We start from the raw sequence: 20,083 nt of genomic DNA, 5'->3' as shown, positions 1-20,083 counted from the left end.
GAATGTTTTTAAATTACACAATTTGAAAAACTCCCAAATTAAATAATCTTCAAAGTTTTTTTTATGAAAAATGGTAAAAGATAATTTTCAAATTTATACATCCAAAAGTTTTTTATGTAAAAAAAACAATTTTTCACAATGTTATTTTCACACTATCATTTTGTCTATTTTTTTATTAAATGATAAAAAGAATACATTATAAAGATAATGAAATTGTGGTTTTAATTTCGGATCCGACATAAGTGTTAGGATTATATTTGTTCTTACAACTTAGTCAAGACTAAATATCCCCTATTGAACTGAACATTCTTTCTCCTCCTCTTCCTATCCGGTTGTCTCCTTCGTCAATCCAAAGTGGAGCGTATCTACAATGACACTCTGGTGCCTAAGTTAGAAATAGCCGAAGTGATTGATTTAACTCTAGTTTTAGCGAATCTTCCCTGGGTCCCTTCTTATTTATATTCTTCCATTGAGCATGAGTTTCCCATAAGGATTAGTATAGACCCAATGATCATTTAATTATGCGTTGTATCTCCTAATTAAGATTAGCGTCCCTAAATTATGCTTTAATGTGATTGTCACTGAAAAGTGCTTTGAGCCAAAATGTCGATAAACCACCTAGATAACTCGATCATTCGTTTTTCCAGAGTTGGTAGAACAATATTTATAGAAAAAAAAATCCATTATCTATAATGATTTTATACAATTGTATATTAATAAAATAAAAGAGAATCTAATTTTGATCTTTAAAATTTGAAAACATGATAAACTAAAAAATGAAGATGTGGGTCAAATTATGAAAGTGGTAGGATATACAGTTAGAGTGAAGGAGTTAAAGAAGAAGACTAAGTCAAAAGTGTGACCAATAATTCAAATACTTGCTCCATACTCCATACTTTCTTCAATGCCAAAAACTTCATTTTTTTATTTTATTTTCGGAATCCTTACCATTTTGTCGGTCTATTGTTTTTCATTTTTATCAATTGCTTTTTCTTGTGGCTGCTTTCTTGGGAGGAGAGGACAAAGTTAATGACAGCAACTTTTCATAATTTTATTATTTTCATAAATAAATAATCTAAAAATAATATAATCTAAGATGTATGTATAATTTTGTAAATAGTATTAGAAAAAGTATATAGTCAATATAAAAAAAAATATTTTAATTATTTTAAAATAAATTATTTAATTATTTATTTTGATAAATAAAAAATATTTTGTATCCATTAAAAAATAAAATTTCATGTCATATAGCTATTTAGGGGGGGAAAATGTCATTTAAAACGTTAAAATAAAATTACGTGCATGACACGGATCCAAAATCTAGTTACAGAAAGAGGAAAAGTCTTTTAAAAAAGTAGCCGACCCTTTTACTTTCTTTTATGATTCCTTCCTTTGTAAAAGCCCACAAATTTTACTTTTCATTTTTTTTTCTGTGAATTATTTTGTGATCTTCTTCCTTACATCATTCGAAACATAATACAAAAGTCAGAGAAAACGTATACATTCACAACTATTCATCGTCATTAAAACATATGAAAAAACAACTTTATAACTATTACCAAATTAGAAATTTATCATGATTAATAAGTTTATAATTATCATTTAAAAGTTACACTAATAGTGATTTTTAATGGACTAGTATTATAATTTTTTATATTCACAATATAGTTTTTTTTATATATAAAAACTATATAGCTCACACATCAAATAACAATAATTATCTATCATCACATAAAAAATATAATTAAAACAAAAATTTAAAAAATGAAAAGACTAAACCAAAATTCATATGTTAACAAAAATATACATACATATAATGCGATTAACCGCCATGGCAAAGAGATAGCAATCACCCAAGGCACCAACCAATAGAGGATGAAAAACCCTAAACAGAGGGGGAGAGAGAACAGAGAACAGAGAGAGGGAAGAAGTCTGAATTGTGAAACTTAATGGCACAGAAAAACTAATTATTATTGGATCCATAAGAGTATATATATGTACATGTCAAACAGCAAAACACAGATTACAAAGAGAAAAACAAAAGCCCAAAAAGGAAGGCCCAAAACAAAAGTGTGCAAAGGTGTGCAGTTATTAATAAAGGGTACAATTATTTTATCAGCCCCCCTCAAGCTGGGAATATATGTTTCTCATTCCCAGCTTGGACTGGATCTCTTTGTATATTGTTGGAGCAAGGGGTTTTGTAAGGATATCCGCAATCTGCATAGAGGAAGAGATTGGAAGCAACTTGAGAAGCCCAGCGGTGATCTTGTCTCGGACGATGTGACAGTCAATGTCGATGTGCTTGGTACGCTCATGAAACACTTGATTTGAGGCAATGTGTATAGCAGATTGGTTGTCACAATAGATGGTTGCTGGTTGGATATAGGAAATACCAAGGTCTTGCAGGATATAGGTTAGCCATTGAATCTCGCAGGTGGTTGTGGCTAAGGCTCTATATTCGGCTTCAAAAGAACTTTTGGAAATGGTTTGTTGTTTCTTGGATTTCCATGAGACGAGAGAGTCACCCAAAAAGATGGAGTAACCGGTTACTGATTTTCGGGTTTCAGGACAGGTAGCCCAATCCGAGTCACTGAAACCGCGAAGTTGGAGAGTGTTGTTGCTGTGAAAGAAGATACCGTTTCCAGGGTTGCCTTTCAAGTACCGAAGAAGACGAAAAGCAGCTTGTTGATGGAGATTGGTAGGAGAGGAAATAAATTGGCTGAGGTTGTGGACAGCAAAGGCAATGTCAGGCCGTGTGTTGGTTAGGTATATGAGCTTGCCAATGAGTCTTCTATATTCAGAGGTTTCAATGTCATTGAGTCGTGTGCCAACGGAGGAGGAAAGCTGAGATGAGTGAACCATGGGTGTAGGCATAAGAGCAGAATTGATCATGCCGGTTTCATGAAGAAGGTCCAGTACGTATTTTCGTTGACAGATGTGGAGCCCTTGGCTGTTTCTGGCCACCTCCAGGCCCAGAAAATAGGTGAGGTCTCCTAGGTTTTTGATCTTGAATTGAGTGTCCAGCAGAGAGGTGATATGGGCAATTTCCTCATGATCGTTTCCAGTAAGCACCAGATCATCAACATACACAAGAATAATGGTAATGTTAGGTCCGTTATGATGTAAAAATAGAGAGTGATCAGCAGAGGATAAAGTGTATTTATGTGAAAGTAAAAATTGAGACAGTTTTGCATACCATTGGCGGCCGGCCTGGCGAAGGCCATAGAGTGATCTTTGTAATTTGCAAACATGTTGAGGAGATGGGAGTTTGAGGCCTGGCGGTGGTTGCATGTAGACTTCCTCGAGGAGGTCCCCATGGAGAAAAGCGTTATTCACATCAAGTTGTTTAAGAATCCAGTTTTGAGAAGTGGCAACAACAAGTAAAAGTCTTAAAGTGGTTAGTTTTGCTACAGGAGCAAAAGTATCTAAAAAATCAAGACCTTCTAATTGTGTGTAGCCTTTTGCTACCAACCGTGCTTTGTGGCGATCAATGGTTCCATCAGCTTTGTGTTTTACCTTAAAAACCCATTTGCAGCCAATGGTTTTCTTACCTGGAGGAAGAATAGTGATCTGCCATGTGTTGTTAGCATTAAGAGCATTAAGCTCTTCGAGCATTGCTTGTTTCCAACAATGATACTTAGAAGCCTCAGTGTAAGTGCTTGGTTCAGTGTTAGAAGATATAGATAAAATAGTCTTTTTGAAAGAAGGTGAGAGAGCAGTGTAGGAAAGAAATTTATGAATGGGATACCGATTACTTACAGTGTTTGCAGCAGGTAAGCAAGTCTGGAAGTCCTCTAAGTAGGTAGGGGGTCGTCTTTGTCTGCTGGAGCGTCTAGTTGGAATAATGTTGTCGTCATTGTGAGTGATTGGAGGCTCGTGCTCATGATTGTGACAGTTATAATCAAACAAAATATCATCACAGAATGTATTATAGTTAGCAGGAATGGGTAAAGATAAAGTGTTGGGGCTCCGTTTGTCATCATGATTCAATATGTATCGAAAATGATGTTCATGAAAGATCACATGTCTTGAAACTTCAATGCGATGATACTTTAAATTTAAGATGATGTAACCTTTAGTATTGTGTGGAAAGCCGAGAAATATACCATGAACAGATCTAGGATCTAATTTCTTTCTATTAGCATGAATGGTAGTAGAATAACAGGAGCAGCCAAAAACCCGTAAGGAAGAGATATCATAAGGTTTTCCAAAAAGTTTTTCATATGGAGCAATATCTTGTAAAAGGGGAGTGGGTGTGCAATTTATGAGGAAAACAGCATGTTGGACAGCGAAGTCCCAAAAAATATTAGGTAAATTTCCTTGAAACAGTAAAGCGCGAGTGATGTTTAAAATGTGTTGGTGTTTACGTTCAGCTATACCATTTTGTTGGGGGGTTTCAATGCAAGTAGTTTGATGAACTGTGCCTTTGGAAGCAAAAAAAAATTTCATGGCAAATTCAACACCATTATCAGAACGAATGCATTTTATGGTTGTTTTAAATTGATTTTCAGCATAAGCAAAAAAATTTATGAGATGGGTGCGAACTTCAGATTTTGCATGCAACAATATAGTCCATGTATAACGAGAAAAATCATCTACAATGGTCAAAAAATAACGAAAACCTTGCATAGATGTAGCAGAACAGGGTCCCCAAATATCTACATGAATGATATCAAATATAGTAGTAGTGTGAGAGGTGCTTAGAGTAAAGGGAAGTTTTCTTTGTTTTGCACGATTACAAATATCACACATATGAGTTTTATCAGCAAAAACAAAAGGGTATTGACTTTTCAAGACATGCAACCTTTCATCAGAGGGATGCCCCATTCTATAATGCCACAAATTATTTTCCGTAACAGTGCAGGAGACAGAATGAATAAAGTGGTGTGTGTCAGTGTGAAAAATAGAAGAGTTAAAGATGTACAAGCCAGCTTTGGCATTAGCTAAACCAATCTGCTCTTTGGAGAGGTTGTCCTGTATAAGACAGTGTGTGGGGGAAAAGATCAAGTTACATTTTAAGTGTAGAGACAATTTAGAAGCAGATATAAGGTTGCATGCAAATTGAGGGATATACAACACATCAAGAAGATAAAATTTATTTGTAAAAACGACTGTCCCTGAATAGTTTGCAAAAACATGTTGGCCATTTGGTAAGTTGATCAAAACAGGTTTGATAGTTTTATAAGAGGTGAAAGCAGACAAGACAGTACAAACGTGATCAGTGGCGCCAGAGTCAACGATCCAGGAATTATGACTATGATTTAAAAGAGGAGAAGAAGTGCTTACCTGTTGAAGACTCATGTGTATTGGAGTCTGCAGAGAAGGAGCCCACTTGATTCACTTGAATAGGATTAGGCGGAGTGTCATTGCTGTTTTGCCTCAGAACATCATTGATAATTTGAATTTGATGTGCAGTGAGATGGTAATCACGTTTTTCCTGTTCTTTAAGACAAGGCTCAGAGGAAACACCATCAGTAGTAACAAGACTGTTAATCTGACTAGTCCTATTGCTGCTATAGTATTTGTACCCAGGAGGGTAGCCATGTTTCTTGTAACAGGTATCCACAGTGTGACCATTTCTGTTACAGTGCGTGCATACCTTTCTAGTGTTAGGTTTGGAGTTCCTATTGTCTTGATGAGGGAACCCAACTCTTTTAAACCAAACATTTTCAGTGTGCCCATGCTTACCACAAAAAGTGCACAAAGTAGAGGAGGATGTCCTAGTGGAATCAACACTGTTAATACTAGATATGCTAACAGAAATGTGGTTTGCTAATTGTCTTTCTTGCTGAGCAACGAGAGAAAAGATCTTTGATATAGGTGGAATGGGTTCCATGAGAAGAACGTGTGATCTAACATTACTATATTGGTCATTTAACCCTCTCAAAAATTGCATGGCATAATCTTCACACTTTCTTTGACTTATGATAGAATTAACTAAACAAGAACATTTTACAGAACATGTGCACATGGGGATAGGCCTAAAGTTGTCCAACTCGTCCCAGATTATCCTTAATTTTGTAAAATACTCAGTCACAGATAAATCCCCCTGATTTAAAGAAGCTACTTCTACTTGAAGATCGGAAATTCTAGATAGGTCACCCTGAGAGTATCTAGTTTTCAAGTCATTCCAGATGTCTAGGGCACTATCCATCCAAATAATGCTTTGCCGAATAGGTAAAGAGACGGAGTGTACTAACCATGAGACTACCATATTATTGCATCTGTTCCAAACTGAGAAATTTTGATGGTCTTTTTCTGGGCAAGGATGCGTTCCAAGAACGAACTCCACTTTGTTTTTAGCGTTCAGTGCCGTCAAGATCGAGCGGCTCCAGGAGTGGTAATTGGAAGCGTCCAGCACCGGTGAGACGAGCGGAGCAGCGGGGTTCTCGCTAGGATGAAGGTAGAGGTAGCTGTTCGCCGGATCGGGTTGAGACGAAGAAGCGACGCGTTCTTCTGCCATTGCTGCAAACAGAGAAACAAGGAAAATAAATTCAAGAAGAATAAAAAGAAAAGAAAGTTTTCAGAGTGCGCAACAGAGCTCTTCAATTGAAGAGCTCTGATACCATAATGCGATTAACCGCCATGGCAAAGAGATAGCAATCACCCAAGGCACCAACCAATAGAGGATGAAAAACCCTAAACAGAGGGGGAGAGAGAACAGAGAACAGAGAGAGGGAAGAAGTCTGAATTGTGAAACTTAATGGCACAGAAAAACTAATTATTATTGGATCCATAAGAGTATATATATGTACATGTCAAACAGCAAAACACAAATTACAAAGAGAAAAACAAAAGCCCAAAAAGGAAGGCCCAAAACAAAAGTGTGCAAAGGTGTGCAGTTATTAATAAAGGGTACAATTATTTTATCAACATATACTATACCTATTCATATTCATAATATAGTTATTAATTTTTAATTTAAGAATTGTTTATTATGTATTTTACACATTATATTTTAGATATTTATAGTAAGAAAATTATTAATGTATTTGATTACGTGTTAAATATATTTTCAGTGTAAATTAAAATATTAAATTATATTATGTTTATTTATAATTAACATAAATATTGTAATGTTATAATATAGTTTATATTAAAAATTTATTTATTATGTCAAATGGTAGAGATTCATTTTAATAAGATTTGAAATTTAAACAAAAAATAATAATTTTAGTTATAATATAAATAATATAAAAACAAAAATACACTTAACTTAATTTGGTTTGTGTTGCGTTTACTGCTAGGACAAATGTTCTTGGATGTTTCGTAATTGATGAAGTATTTGTCTTAATTACTATGAAAAAATCAGGTTTAGGGTTATTTGTATTTTTCGTGAAGGAAATGCGTGCTGATAAGTTGACTAATTTAAGATTTATTCATAGAGAATCCATTCATTGGTATAATAGACTTCTATATAGTCTATGCTTAAATTTTTTTATTAATAAGTATAATCTAGATATGTATCGTTTTTGTTAACATATGAGTTTTGGTTTACTCCTCCCATATCTTTGTATTTTTTTATTTTTTTAGTAATATTTTTTTTCATGTGATGACAAATGATTATTATTACTTGAGGTGTCAACCTAACTAGCATAATGGTGTATAACATCAAAGTTTTTTAAAAAAATAAATAAAAAATCCTACTAATATTTAAAAGAGTTGATTTTTTTTTAATATTAGTTCCTAATAACACTAAAATGCCACACGAAAATTACCAAAAACTAGTCATTGAAAATCAAGATATCACTGAAAAAACGCATTCAAAATTATTAGTGATAGTTAAAAAAAGGGCTTATGTTAATCTTTTCTATATGTACCAAAAGAATATTGATATGATGGGGATATAAGAATATACATTTTAGTGATTTTTTTAAAAATAGTGTAAATTAATAAATAAATAAATAAATAAAATAGGAAGGTTCCGAGTTTAAGGAAAAAGTTGGAACATGAAGAGTCTAACGTTAGTAATTTGACAAGACAAGTTTGACTAAGCCACTCATAGTCACACTCCAGCGTGGTGATGACTCACACTTTATATGACGTCACATAAACAGTGTCTTTCTTTATTTTCAGAAACATAAACGATAATTTTATCAACTTAAAATTTAAATATCATAGTTAACGTTGCACCGTTATGTTTATGCTCGACAAAAAATGTTCCTATGTGAAAAAAAAAAATCAGTTTGAATCTCAAGTGAAAACAATATCATAATCATTTATATTCATCTGCTTCTTAATCTCCCTCTCAATTCTTCTCAAAATATCCAACAAAAATTATTTTCTTTATCTTATTTGTTTCTATTTTTAATTTCATCTTTAAAAATAAATTAAATATATTCATTTGTCTATTCTAATCTCATACTCTAATATAAAAAATATATATTTTGTATTTTTAACAAACTTGAGATGATAGTAATTTATAATTTAAAAAAAAAATGTGATTCATAATAAGATTTAATGATCTAAATAAGTAATTTTCCAACCGTACTAATACTTTCACATTTTTTTTAAGTAACAATTTTTTTTAAAAGTAAAAAAATTCAAAAACTAAATCAAACCAAATCACTATTGGGTTAAAGTATCAAACTCGAGTATTATTTTCAAATTGATTGAGTTTCAATCCAAAAGTTTCTTTGATGAGACTACGCATGCGTTGAAACTGTTCAAAATGAAAATATTTTATTATATCATTATTATAATATTCTATTGTCACTATTATTAGGTAGAAGTGATTCAAAGAAACTTTTACATCAAGCTAAATACTCCATAGAAACCAAAAAAGAGTAAAGTATTATTTTTTTTCTATTTAAAATCAATTTAAGTGTGAGGAGGTCAGAATGTTAATAAAAAATAACTTTCAATTGATCTCTAATAAAAAATAAATATTTACCTAAAAATATTTATCTAATATTTAAATCACTGATATTTATTATTATTCTATAAATAATCTTACATCATTTAAAACTTATAAATAACAACTCGATTACATAATCGAGCAGGTACAATCTTTAACTAACACCAAATTTTTAAAACAATTTTTTAAAATCCATTCAACACCAATGACATATACCGAAATAATATATAAGAATCTCTTTTATTGCTTCTGCAAAAATCAGCACGAAACTTCACATCATGCATGGTTGCATGCTGGAATCTCCGTGTTGACCCTTTTGAATTTTGAGTCTCATCAATGTTCATTACTTTCACATTAAAAAAAACCAATAAAAAACATAGTTCAGTGGATTTGATGATATGGGTGAAAGGAACAACAACTTTGATTCAATGCATGATATCGTTTGTTCATATCTCACGTTACAATCAATCGTTACCACCATCGGTTACTACGTAGGTTTAGTTTGACTCAACGTTAATACCAGGAATATTTTGTAACACACTTAATTCAAATCTCACAACATAAATAATAAATACTCTTTTATCTTTTTTTTTACCCAATGTAATGTGCATGCAGCTATGACTTAGGACTAGATTGTATATTTATTTATCTTAATCATAAACACTTATTAGTTTAACAAAATCAATTATCTCTTTTATAATATTTTCTCCCTAATTAAGAGTGTTATTTTTATGGTAAAAACTAAGTTTTCACTTCTTTATATTAAAAAATAAATTATTTCTTTATTAGTTAAATTAACTTCAATTTTCACTAAAAAAAATTATAGATTCATCTTATCAAGATGACTTAGTTCCTATTTCATTTGGGTTGGAGAATAGTATGGTAAATATAGAATTTTGGATCAGATTTAATGTACGTGTCTTCTGAAAGTGAAGTAAGGTGTCTTTGTATGTATGTTAGCGAATTCTAACATGAATTGTAAATGATAATGAGTTATTAGTAAACAATTGATTGTTTAATATATTGTAATGAGATGAATTGTGAGAATTGAAATGTTTGTAATTGTTTTAATTGAATATGAAAATATATTAAAAGTTTTAAAAAATTTCAACTTATCATATTGTATCTATTGTGTTTGTCTTGTGACGATGATATGTTATATGAGAGTAGAAGATGTTTATGATGACAAAACATCAGGATGAGTTGCTATAATTTTGATTTTCTTTTATTTTTTTATTTGATATATGTATATATTTAAAATTCTTGTAAAATTAACATTATTTTAAAATACTAATTTATTATTATGTAAATAATATATATATATATATATATATTTTAAAGTATCAACTAGATTTTATATCACTTACTTACTTATCATCATGCAATATTCAAGTATTGTAAATGAAGCTTTTATATATACGAATCAAATAACTAGTTTAATTAAAATTTTAAAAAGCAACTACCAATTCACCAAATTATTTTTCATTATTAATAAGTTTTAAATTTGTGTACTCACTATTTATTAATATAAAACACAAATATCGAAAATATCTAATGAAAGTAAAAATAATAAATACCAAGTTATTACCGTATAAAAATGGTCCTTATGATTTTATAAAATATTTATTTATCTATAAGGATTCTCTACACAAATTAATTTCTATTTCCTTCTTATCAATATTTTATTTTAGATATTTTAATCATTTTCTACTTTTTAAGTATTTATTAAAAAAACTAATTATTTTTATAATTAATTAAAAATTATTTTTTAAAACTAATGTAAAAAAATAGTTATCAATTTTAAATATGGAGTTAGTTTGTCAAAAACAATTTTTTTCCTATATCTTCATCGCTTCAAAATTATAATTTTAGTTTTTTTTTTTAAATAAAAAAATAATATGAATATGAATTTAAATATTAAATATAAATATATATATATAAATAATAAAAATAAAAAATATGAATATAGAGCACATTTGTTCCTGCTATAGATATTAAAAAATATATTAATAAAATGGGGGTGACGATAAGAATATAAAAAAAGGGAAAAAGGATAATAAATAAAAGGAGCATTATTGAGTGCGGTTTCCTCGCAACAGCGGCAACAGCAAAATCTAGTTGTACGCCGTTTTGGAATCAGAGGGAGAGAAGAGGGGGAAACCCCAATCCGTTTGAAACGGCGTCGTATTCACGGCCTCACCCTCCTTAAAAAGAGGAATAGAAGAATCCCAATTACAAAGAGATTCTGAAATTAAAACTTCCTTCTTCATCTTCTCTATATAACACACCTTCAACAAATCTTTCATTTTTTCGAGAGAGTTTCAAACAAACGCATTGAGGCCTGGAACAACAGCAATGGGGTTGATTCTGGAGGTCGAGAACGGCGACGACGACAACGACGCCGTTCTGGTTCCGCCCCCTAACTTCGCCATGGTCGAGGACTGCATTTTCCGATCCAGCTTCCCCACCTCCTCCAATTTTCCCTTTCTCCAAACCCTAAACCTTCGCTCCATCATGTTCGTCTCGCTCTTCCTTCAATTTTCATTCTTAAAGATTCTTTCACTCTTCTACTCATCATTTCCCCCCCCCTCCCGTTCCTCCTCAAATAAAAAATAAATTAAAGAATTGTGTAATGTGTCTCGTTTTTTTATTTTCCGCAGATTATGTTGTGTTTTTTAATGTTTAGCGTAAAACTTAAATACGAGGTTGCAAATTGGTGCAGATACCTGTGCCCTGAGCCTTATCCTGAGGAGAATCTAGAGTTCCTTCGCTCGCAGAATATTCGGCTCTTTCAATTTGCAATTGAGGGGAAAACGGTATTTTGTTCTTTTCTCCTATATTATTTTTATTATTATTATTATGGTTCATGTTCATATATTGTGTTGAAAGGTGTTTTGTCGTATGGTGTGTGATTCATGTTGTTTTGAAGTGATTCTCTTTGCGATATGGGATATTTGGGTCTCTTGATTTTGGTGACAGATTTTATTGAAATGCCTGTCAGGTCAAGGTTTAGACTGTTTGGATTAATTCTCACTATCAGAAGAAAAAAAAAACTAAATTCTTCTACAGATTAAAATCAACTCATGCGTCTAAATTTTATGAAAGCTCTCTCATTTAATTTCTTTTAAAATTGAAACGTTTCTAGTTGATTTCAGCCCGGGAAAGAAGTTGGATAATTTAGTCTGTGATTATTCGAATAAAGACTCGATAAGTTTGGTTCTGTCATGTGTAGTTGTTCTTTTGTTACTTGTCATGCCACAGTCTTGATCTGGTTTTGTCTTAAACTACTAGTTTTGGTATCAAGTGAATATTTTTTCTGCGTTAAGGAAGAATTTTGTGTCAAACAAGGATACCTGGTGTTGGTGGATGCCTTTGAATTAAGGAACCAGTGTTCGTAACTTGTTAACCTTTTATTTTAAAATTCAGCGATAACAAGTTCTTGTATTGTTTGCAGGATGTTTCTACCCCTATTCTCAAGGATTCTGTCATGGATGCACTCAAAGTTTTAATTGGTACTCAAATTTAACAATCATAGATTTGTTTTTCCATGTGTGTATATTTATTCTTGGTGTTGTTGCATTTGTCTCTTGTTTATTTAATATTATTAAGTTTTTGATTTTTTTTTTTTGTGGTTTCAGACGTGAGAAATCACCCTGTTTTGATCCATTGCAAGCGAGGAAAGGTATAGAAAGATGCATTCGATCTCTATTTTTAGAAAATATAAAGACAGATACATTGAGTTCACCACATACAACACCATTCCAATTAACTCCCCCTTGAACTAGGACAACAAAGTAGAAGAGGATGATAAAAAATCTCCTAACTGTCTCTCTTATTTTGTTTTAAAAGAGCTTGTTTAACCTATAATAGATTTTGGACAAGAAATTGATTGTTCATTGGGATGAGATTATTTTAAAAGAAGTTTCTTAAATTAAGAAAAAAAATAAGAAGGAAACAAAACAGACCTATACCTATACTTTTTTCGACGTAGTTGTTTTAAATAAATATTCTGACGAACAGTCTCTTCTTTTATGCAGCATAGAACCGGTTGCCTTGTTGGTTGCTTGCGAAAATTACAGAATTGGTGTTTGTCTTCTGTATTTGAGGAGTATCAACGATTTGCTGGTGTTAAATCCAGGACAATGGATTTAACATTTATAGAAATGTTTGACATTCTAAGCCTGAGCCAGTGCCTTTACAGCATAATATACCAGTACCATGGATATGGTTCCAAAAAGCGTCGGTTGTTGTACAAAGATGAGAATTTACAGAAGCCCCGATTGACATCATTTTAGCCGTGACGGGATTTTATTTTTTTCTTCTTTATTTGTAGAATTCATACTCCATATAGTTTTTCTCAGATTCATTCATCGTTATTTTCAAATATCTTTTAAGACTACTACTTCTAAAGAAAACTGTGTGGTCATTTTTTTTGTCTTTTCCACCTTCCCCCTTACCCTTATAATTTACATTGTCTTGCACTATAGAAAATACAGTGGTGCAAGCAATTCTAGGAATTGGGTATGCCATTAATTGTGAGTGTAATTTTCTGAAGCCATGTATCTGTAAGCAAATAATAATCTTTCTTGGTGTGTATAAGAAAATTTGATCTGATAGTTCAAAGGAATGGATCCATCTATATTCTTTTGATGATTCTTCTGAAGTAAGAAGGGGATAAGTGCTGATTTGGTGAGCAGCATAATGGAGGGAGCAACTTGGATTGGTTTAGCGTTTGGAATTTGAATGTTGGAGTTTACTGTAATTTGTCCATGTAAGTGAAAAGTTAGAAGAGCTTTAAGGGAATGGGACCAATGCCTCACCATGACTTGTCCGAGAGAAATTCGTGAAGAAAAAACAGTGTATCGTTTTCCTTTTGATTAATAAGTTTTTGTCTTGTGGATAGCAATGAAGACCGAAGCACTTCAAAACAAAACAAAACAAAGCTGTTTGGTTTTATGTAAAGGAATGCAATTATGTTTGATTTCTCGAATTGTTTCTGTATATACTTTTATCTCATTCTTCATTGTGTTTTTACTAGGCATACCCAATTTTACATTTTTTGAACATTTCTTGGTATATTATTGAACCAAAAAGTTTAGAAATAAGAACATGTTATAATCATATTAAATTAATATTGATAACTAATAAAAGAAAAAAAGTGTTAATAGGTTGATTATCATGCATCACATTATAATTAGAAAGAGTTTAAAATTGTATTAGTCAAATCACGATTATAAATAAATATATTTTAATTTATAATTGTTAAATTAATATTTTCCAAAAACAATTATATAACATTTATTGATATTCTAGATAATGATTGAACTTTTATAAGTGATGAACAAAATATACGATTCTATTATATTACATAATTAGTTATTGATATATGTGAAAAACACAACTAAAGGATGCTTACAACATTGCAAATGCTACTTATTTGAAAGAGTTTGGGGAGACTACGTCTTATTTATTATACTAATTATTTTTATTCTTTTCATTCACTGTACACATTGCACCCTGTTAGGGTATCTTGACAAAGAATTTATCTTTTTTTTTTCTTTTTTTTATATAGATCCATCAAACTTCTTGAACTTGATGTAAATATTATACCCTTGAAGAATACTATTACACAATAACTCTTTAAAGGAAGTCATATAAGTTCTATCCTTTGAAAACCATATAGTGAAGTATAGTAAACATCATTCTATGAGATGAATCTAGTAACCATCTTTAATCTAACACGACATATCTTTTGTGCCTATTGTTTTATGTTTTGCTAGCTAGGATATAAAATTATATGATTTGGAAGGAACAAACTTGTCCACAAAATTGAAACACCCTTCACTTACTTGCTTAGGGTTAATTAATAATTAAAAATTTGGTAAAATATTATGTTTGTAACGGTTTTTAAATCATAAGAGTCATTTGGAGATTTTGCAACTTCATTTTTTTTTCCAAAAATTATACTTTGATAACTTACAACTCTTGATGTGATGTGATATTTTTGAAAAAAAAATATAAAATTGTAATTAAATGATATAAAAAATGTTAAAATAGTATTATGGATGGTAAAGTAGACATAGAAAAAAAAAAGAGTTAGATGTCAACATATTATGGCTCATTCTTTCCATCTAAGTATGACACCTATTATATGGAGAACCAATTTTCTTAGCATGGGCTAGATTTTTCTAATTTTGTTTTTAGAAGTTATTTGCAATCGGATTTGGCATAAATAACACATCATATTTACACGTCATCAAATCCAACCCTTTTATGAATTCAATCGACTAAAAATAATTCTATTTTTTTATACATATCTAAATTGTATTTTTGTGTATGAAATCATAATATTCCTCAATTGAAAGTTAAAAGTAATATTTATATAAAAGTTTAATATCTTATAACAAATATTTTTTTATATAGACAACTATGAAATGGAACTCCTAACATGCTTAATTATTTTAAAGTTAATCCTACTTGTACTGCTGAATATCTAATGACATTTGGCATACCGACCATTCAGTACAAACAACACTGAACTTCACCAAAGAATGATTTGACTTCCTAGAACGATGAGAGAAAATCCACAATAAAAACTAATCATAATCAAAATAACTAATCACTTCCTAAACATGGTTAAGGAAGTATTAGACCTTCATGGGTCTGGGATAATCCTTATGACAGGAAAAGACCCATATGAAAATTATAAATAAGTGAAGACCCTAAAGACAAAAAGTAATGATTCTCTGACTATAATACCTGTAATATAGACATATTCATCGCTAACTTGAACGTCAAAATATCTTTGCAGATATCTCTAATCAAAAATCAAGAAACCTAAAGATAAAGGATCCTAAAGAAAGAACTAGAATTCTAAAGAAAGAAAGAAGAGAGGATTCTAAAATCACCACCCAATTATAAAAACCCAATTGTAAATTAAGCTTTGTAGGGAAGCTTTAAATTATGCTTAATTCCACTAAAGTTGGTTAAAGACTCATCTAAAAAAAAAAGCACTAATGTATAAAAAATAGAAAAAAAATAAAGAACCCTAGCAATGATAGGTGATAAGATTGTGAGGAATCTATTGCTATAGACTGCGTTAAGCCCAAGTTGATTCGAAGGAGGTGTCCGAAAGTAATTGGGCCGAGCAAAAAGTCCGAATATCAGCGAATGAGAGGTTCCCACGTGTCCCGAATTCAGGCATGATGAGAAATGCTGAAAATAATGTATTCGAGATAAGCCTCTAGCACTCCGTGCCTATTAATAACGAAAATCAATTCCCCAAACGCGCAAGCGAAACGCAACGCGATTTACAAACACAACAAACCCCTTTTCGGTGGTCGAAAATAAACTAGGGTTCTCCCAAACCTAGGGTTTACCATCCCCTATTCCAAATCACCCTCTTCTTCCCCAAAATCCAAACCATTAAGGAGAAAAGGAGGACAATCATTCACAGAGACCCGCACTCGACGCCATGACCGGCAAGGCGAAGCCCAAGAAGCACACGGCTAAGGAGATCGCGGCCAAGATCGATGCCGCCACCACCAACCGCGGCGGCGGTAAGGCGGGCCAGGCGGACCGGTCCGGCGTGGAGAAAGGCGGGCACGCGAAATATGAGTGCCCGCACTGCAAAGTCACGGCGCCTGACGTGAAATCGATGCAGATTCATCACGAGGCGCGTCACCCTAAGATCCCCTTCGAGGAGGAGAAGGTCGCGAACCTTCATGCCACAACAACGAGCGCCGCCGCTCCCGAATCGTCAAAGGGTCGCCCCGGCATCCGCGGAAGCAAAAAGAAATGATCGTAATGGGTCATTGTCATCGCTTATGTTATAGCCCCTTCGTGCTCTGTTTTCTTGTTTCTTTTTTTTCTTTCCTTTTATCTGTCGAAGTTGAAGTTTTTAGGGTGTTGTTGAGTATTTCAGGAAGTGGGTATGCTTAGTTGTTTTATCGAGGGAAGGGACTATGATGCAATATCTATGAAAGCGATGATGCTGTGTCTCTGAAGGGACAAAGAAGGGTTTTTTTTTTTTGTGGGAATGCGATTAACTTTGTTGTATGGGAGCCTTTCTTTTCAAGATCGAATGTATATTGTTCCCTATATTGAAAGTTAAAGTGGACTTGTTGCCCTACTACTAATTTGTTGTGTGTGGTGATAAATTCTGTTGCGTTGTCGATTTTTTAAGGTAATTGGTTGTGTTATGATGAATATGTTGAAGTGAGGATTAGTGCAAAATCTGCTATGGATTTTGCTTAGGTTTAGGGCTGGTTTCAAGTGAATGGGTAGTGTGTGTGATGTGATTTTTTTGGCCGCTTTTGGTTAAGACTGATTATAGTGTAGAATTGGAATAGCTAATTTGGATTAAGCGAAGGTAAAATATTGTGTATTTGTTCTTATAGTGGTTTTCTCTTAAGTATTAGTTCTGAAATAATGTAAGTATTATGTTTAGATAAACCTTTTGGAAGAAAGATACGTTTGGGAATGTATTTTTTATTCTGGACATATTTTTTGGAATACTTAGACTGTAATTTGCAGTGGTTTCAAACTGCTAGAAGTTTTCTCTAATGTTAGTGGCAGGTAACTAAACGAAAAGCAAATGCAAGGACTAACTCTGATGCTTTTCTTATGTAGAAATTAGAACTTATTTTTGTAAGGAGTAAGTGAATAGTTAACCTTTGATTCTGGAGCTTGCAAATTTTAATTTCCACTTTGTTATAGATTGTTGAATAATGAATTTGTGCAGCTGAATGTGTATAATTCATTTTATTTCTTATGATGTTCTCTCTTATAATTTCACATAGTGACAAATCTTCCAACACTAGGGTATGCTACTCTTTATTTTACTTCTGGTTGGTGTTGATATTTTGTTACTGGATTTATGTATATGGATTTGGTTTTTGTGCTTCAGCTACTAGAAAGTGCACCACAGCAGAAGCTACAAGTTATTGTTATTTTTGACAAAACAAATTGAAATAAGTGTATAAATTGCTTATATGTATGGACATTTTCTTAGATTTAGTTTTTCCCATGGTTTGGTCATTTGAGTAAAGGGTACATTTCAGAAAGAAAGGGAAGTATCCGAAGAAAAGTGTGGGTAGAGGAAGTTGGATCCTTCAAGAGAGAATAATATTATGCATGAGAGAGTTTGGGCCCTCCATCAGGGAATCTAACTCATCTCAATTTCAGATATGATAGTGATCATACTATGAGACCATTTATTATAAATTTTGTTAATATGAGACCATTTATTATAAATTTTGTTAATTTGATGCAGACTCTGAGTATTGAAGAATTATTTTTGCATATATGAATTTCTTATTCACAGATGTCTCAATCATACCAAAGAATTGTTCCAGAGTCATGTGACCTCTGATCATACAGATGCGCCTCCATCCTTAGATTTTGACTGAAGTCAACTGTTGCAACACATATCTATTAGGTTGGAATATGTTAACTTTTTTATTTCATGGTGTTGTTAAAGAGCGAAAAAACATCAAACAAGTATAAAAATATAGAACACTCACTCTAAATTGACAAGGACATAAATAAAGAGCAAATAATGACATAATTTATATAAATATTTCAAGATACCTTCTAAAGATAAAATTATGAAATATTATTAATAGCTGATGTAAAAAAACTACTACCAAAATCCCTTGTAAGAATAAAAAATGGAGACATTAAGCTCTCAAGTGACAATATATCAAATAAATGTTGATAGTTTTTTTTGGAAGGGGTCTTCGTGGTGGGGTTTGAATCATTTTTTTTTTAAATATACACTTAGTCAAACATAAAAATGATATGCAATAACATTAAAAAAATAAAAGAAATCAAACTAATTTTTAAAGTTTGATTTTTGTGATACTTCTTTACATAATAATATAGAATATAACGAGTATAGTGAAAAATATGAGAAAAAAATATGAGGGAGAAGTCTTTGTGTTATATTTTATGTGAATATTTTATTTTTTATATAAGATATTGTTTTTTCCTTCTCCTTACATTTCATGATTTTACATTATTAATACATTTATTGTATTTTATATTGATAGTATAAAGTTATACTATGATGAATAATTTCCCCTCCTATTATAGTGTAATTAAGGATTTTTTTTTTAATATTACATGTAATATTAAACATTTTGATTGCACCTATTAATAATTTTTTTCTTTTTCGTCATTAAAGGAACATGAACTAGAATAAAATATAAAGATACAACGTGTATCTACGCTTTTACAATAACAAACGAAAAATGAAAACAAAATATGAAAATTATGTTATATTTATACATTGTGCCACAAATTATAAATAACTAAACAAATTCTTTCATAGATACATCTTAGTATATGAGTAAAAAAATATGTAATATAATAATATTCAAATAATTAATTTTAATTTAAATTATTTTCAAAGTTTCAAACTACAGGTCAAACTTAAAGAACCAAATTTTAAAAAAGTCATACAGCTTATTCATTACTATTATCACAAATTTATAAATATAAATTACCAAAAAATAACGAATTTGACTATTATAATATTAAATATCGATATTTTCAATATAAATAATAATGATAATTTATTATGATATTTCTTAATTTAATATATTAGTTATATATACATATACAGTTACTGTAATATAAAAATATAATATAAATAAAATAGTTGATAGCTTTGACCCTTTAATTTTTGTGATTAAAATATTAAACCTTGACTCTACATTTCTTCTTAAAATTCATTTTATATTAATTTAGTCTTTCAAATAAGAATGTTGTGAAAGTAATATATAGAATAACATTAAAAATAATTTTTAATCATTAAAAAAATTATTTGGCAAAGAAAACTTATTAGAGCAATGTAAATGTTTTGAACTTAATAATTACAATACTCTATTTTTATAGGGTACATAATATTACGGAATACCAGGTATACAATCCCATTATAGTTATTTAAGTTAAACAATTAATATTATAAGGTTAAAAGAATTCATACACAGTTATACAATCTACTAATCAAATGCCCTTGATTAAAAAAAATACCATTTATCCTTGTAAAATAATTACTTCATTGTTATTTTTGTGCAGGTTTACAATTTCATTAACACAAATTCTTTAGAAATAATTATTCTATAAAATTTTAAATTACTATTATTTTAAATAATATTACATTATTAATGTTTGTTGTTAGAATATTACTTTCTCATACTTTCTCATACCACTACAAGAAAA

At 31.1% G+C, this 20,083-nt stretch overlaps 3 protein-coding genes across 3 annotated transcripts; 2 read left to right on the top strand and 1 right to left on the bottom strand.

The window, feature by feature from the left end:
- Positions 1-5,337: 5,337 nt before the first annotated feature.
- On the bottom strand, positions 5,338-6,463 carry LOC137823565 (uncharacterized). The gene is made up of 2 exons (XM_068628751.1): positions 5,431-6,463; positions 5,338-5,369 (listed from the first exon to the last, which is right to left on the bottom strand). The coding sequence occupies exons 1-2, from the start codon at positions 6,461-6,463 to the stop codon at positions 5,338-5,340; spliced, it is 1,065 nt and encodes a 354-aa protein (XP_068484852.1).
- Positions 6,464-10,891: 4,428 nt separating this feature from the next.
- LOC137824121 (inositol diphosphatase DSP5) lies at positions 10,892-13,847 on the top strand. Its single transcript, XM_068629580.1, has 5 exons — positions 10,892-11,373; positions 11,580-11,673; positions 12,312-12,369; positions 12,496-12,539; positions 12,895-13,847. The coding sequence occupies exons 1-5, from the start codon at positions 11,213-11,215 to the stop codon at positions 13,150-13,152; spliced, it is 615 nt and encodes a 204-aa protein (XP_068485681.1). The 5' UTR covers positions 10,892-11,212; the 3' UTR covers positions 13,153-13,847.
- A 2,268-nt stretch (positions 13,848-16,115) lies between these two features.
- LOC137823371 (protein METHYLENE BLUE SENSITIVITY 1-like) lies at positions 16,116-16,995 on the top strand. The gene has a single exon (XM_068628475.1). The coding sequence runs from the start codon at positions 16,332-16,334 to the stop codon at positions 16,656-16,658; it is 327 nt and encodes a 108-aa protein (XP_068484576.1). The 5' UTR covers positions 16,116-16,331; the 3' UTR covers positions 16,659-16,995.
- The last annotated feature ends 3,088 nt before the right edge of the window (positions 16,996-20,083 follow it).

This window comes from Phaseolus vulgaris, chromosome 8 (genome assembly GCF_000499845.2).
Source record: "Phaseolus vulgaris cultivar G19833 chromosome 8, P. vulgaris v2.0, whole genome shotgun sequence".
Classification (NCBI taxonomy): Eukaryota; Viridiplantae; Streptophyta; class Magnoliopsida; order Fabales; family Fabaceae; genus Phaseolus; species Phaseolus vulgaris.
This window is presented reverse-complemented; position numbering and strand designations above follow the sequence as displayed.